The sequence below is a fragment of the Salvelinus sp. IW2-2015 genome, unplaced genomic scaffold, assembly GCF_002910315.2.
Source record: "Salvelinus sp. IW2-2015 unplaced genomic scaffold, ASM291031v2 Un_scaffold1390, whole genome shotgun sequence".
In the NCBI taxonomy this organism is placed as follows: Eukaryota; Metazoa; Chordata; class Actinopteri; order Salmoniformes; family Salmonidae; genus Salvelinus; species Salvelinus sp. IW2-2015.
The window spans coordinates 224,090-225,080 of NW_019942878.1; the positions used below are offsets into that span (position 1 = coordinate 224,090).

The window sequence follows — 991 nt, forward strand, 5'->3', positions numbered from 1 at the left end:
GAGGGAATACATTTTTATATTGAGGGAACAAATAGAAAATCTGAGGCAACAGATGAAAACAAAAAAGGAGGGTGCTGACTTTTTTCTCCCACTATGACCCTTAAGGGACAGCTCTCGACAGTCGATAAATCCTGCTGAGACTGTTCTAATATAGACACCGTACTCTAGAATGCAAGACAATAAACTGAACTGACCTGAACTGAATGTAACCTTTGGTCATCTGTCCCCAACAGGTCATTGAGACCATCAGTGCTGTTGACCGAGACCAGCCTCAGAGTGGACACCGCTTCTTCTTCTCTCTGACCGCTGACGCTGCTGGGAATTTCAACTTCACCCTGAGAGACAACAAAGGTAAGTGTCTGACCCGGAATGGGTAGGGGTAAAGGTTAGGGTATAGGGTAGAAACGCCACAAGGATCCCGGATAGCACTAACCGGCCAGACACATGGTCATATTGGGCCGACAAAACTTGCATAGTTGGCAGCAGGACAGCCTCAACGAATAAGGGAGCAATTCAAAATGAATGCTTAGTCACCAGGCAGGAGCAGCTCCACAACCATATTGTGGTTTCCTTGCCTTGATTGTCTATTTTCCATTATGTAAACCCCATATCAGCTAACGTTTGTCATGATCTGTTGGAATCCTCAAATTTATTAGTCACATACACATGGTTAGCAGATGTTAATGCGAGGTGTAGCGAAATGCTGTGCTTCTAGTTCCGACAATGCAAGTATAACAACAAGTAATCTAACCTAACAATTCCACAACTACTACTTATACACACACAAGTGTAAAGGGATAAGAATATGTACATAAAGATATATGAATGAGTGGTGTACAGTAACGGCATAGGCAAGATGCAGTAGAAGGTATAGAGTACGGTATATACATATGAGTAGAGTACTGTGGTATGTAACATACAAGTGGCATAGTTTAAAGTGGCTAGTGGTACAGTATTACATAAAGATGGCAAGATGCAGTAGAGATATATA

The 991-nt window shown here is 42.3% G+C and overlaps 1 protein-coding gene across 2 annotated transcripts in view; it reads left to right on the forward strand.

Annotated features, from left to right (window-relative positions):
- Positions 1 to 642, forward strand: part of LOC112070677 (cadherin-7-like) — a 136,935-nt gene extending 136,293 nt beyond the window's left edge. For both annotated transcript variants that reach the window (XM_024138106.2, XM_070439070.1), the window contains exon 10: positions 234 to 642. In XM_024138106.2, the coding sequence (XP_023993874.2) occupies positions 234 to 377 (144 nt within the window). In that variant the 3' untranslated portion in view covers positions 378 to 642. The remainder of the gene's footprint in view (positions 1 to 233) is intronic.
- Positions 643 to 991: the final 349 nt, after the last annotated feature.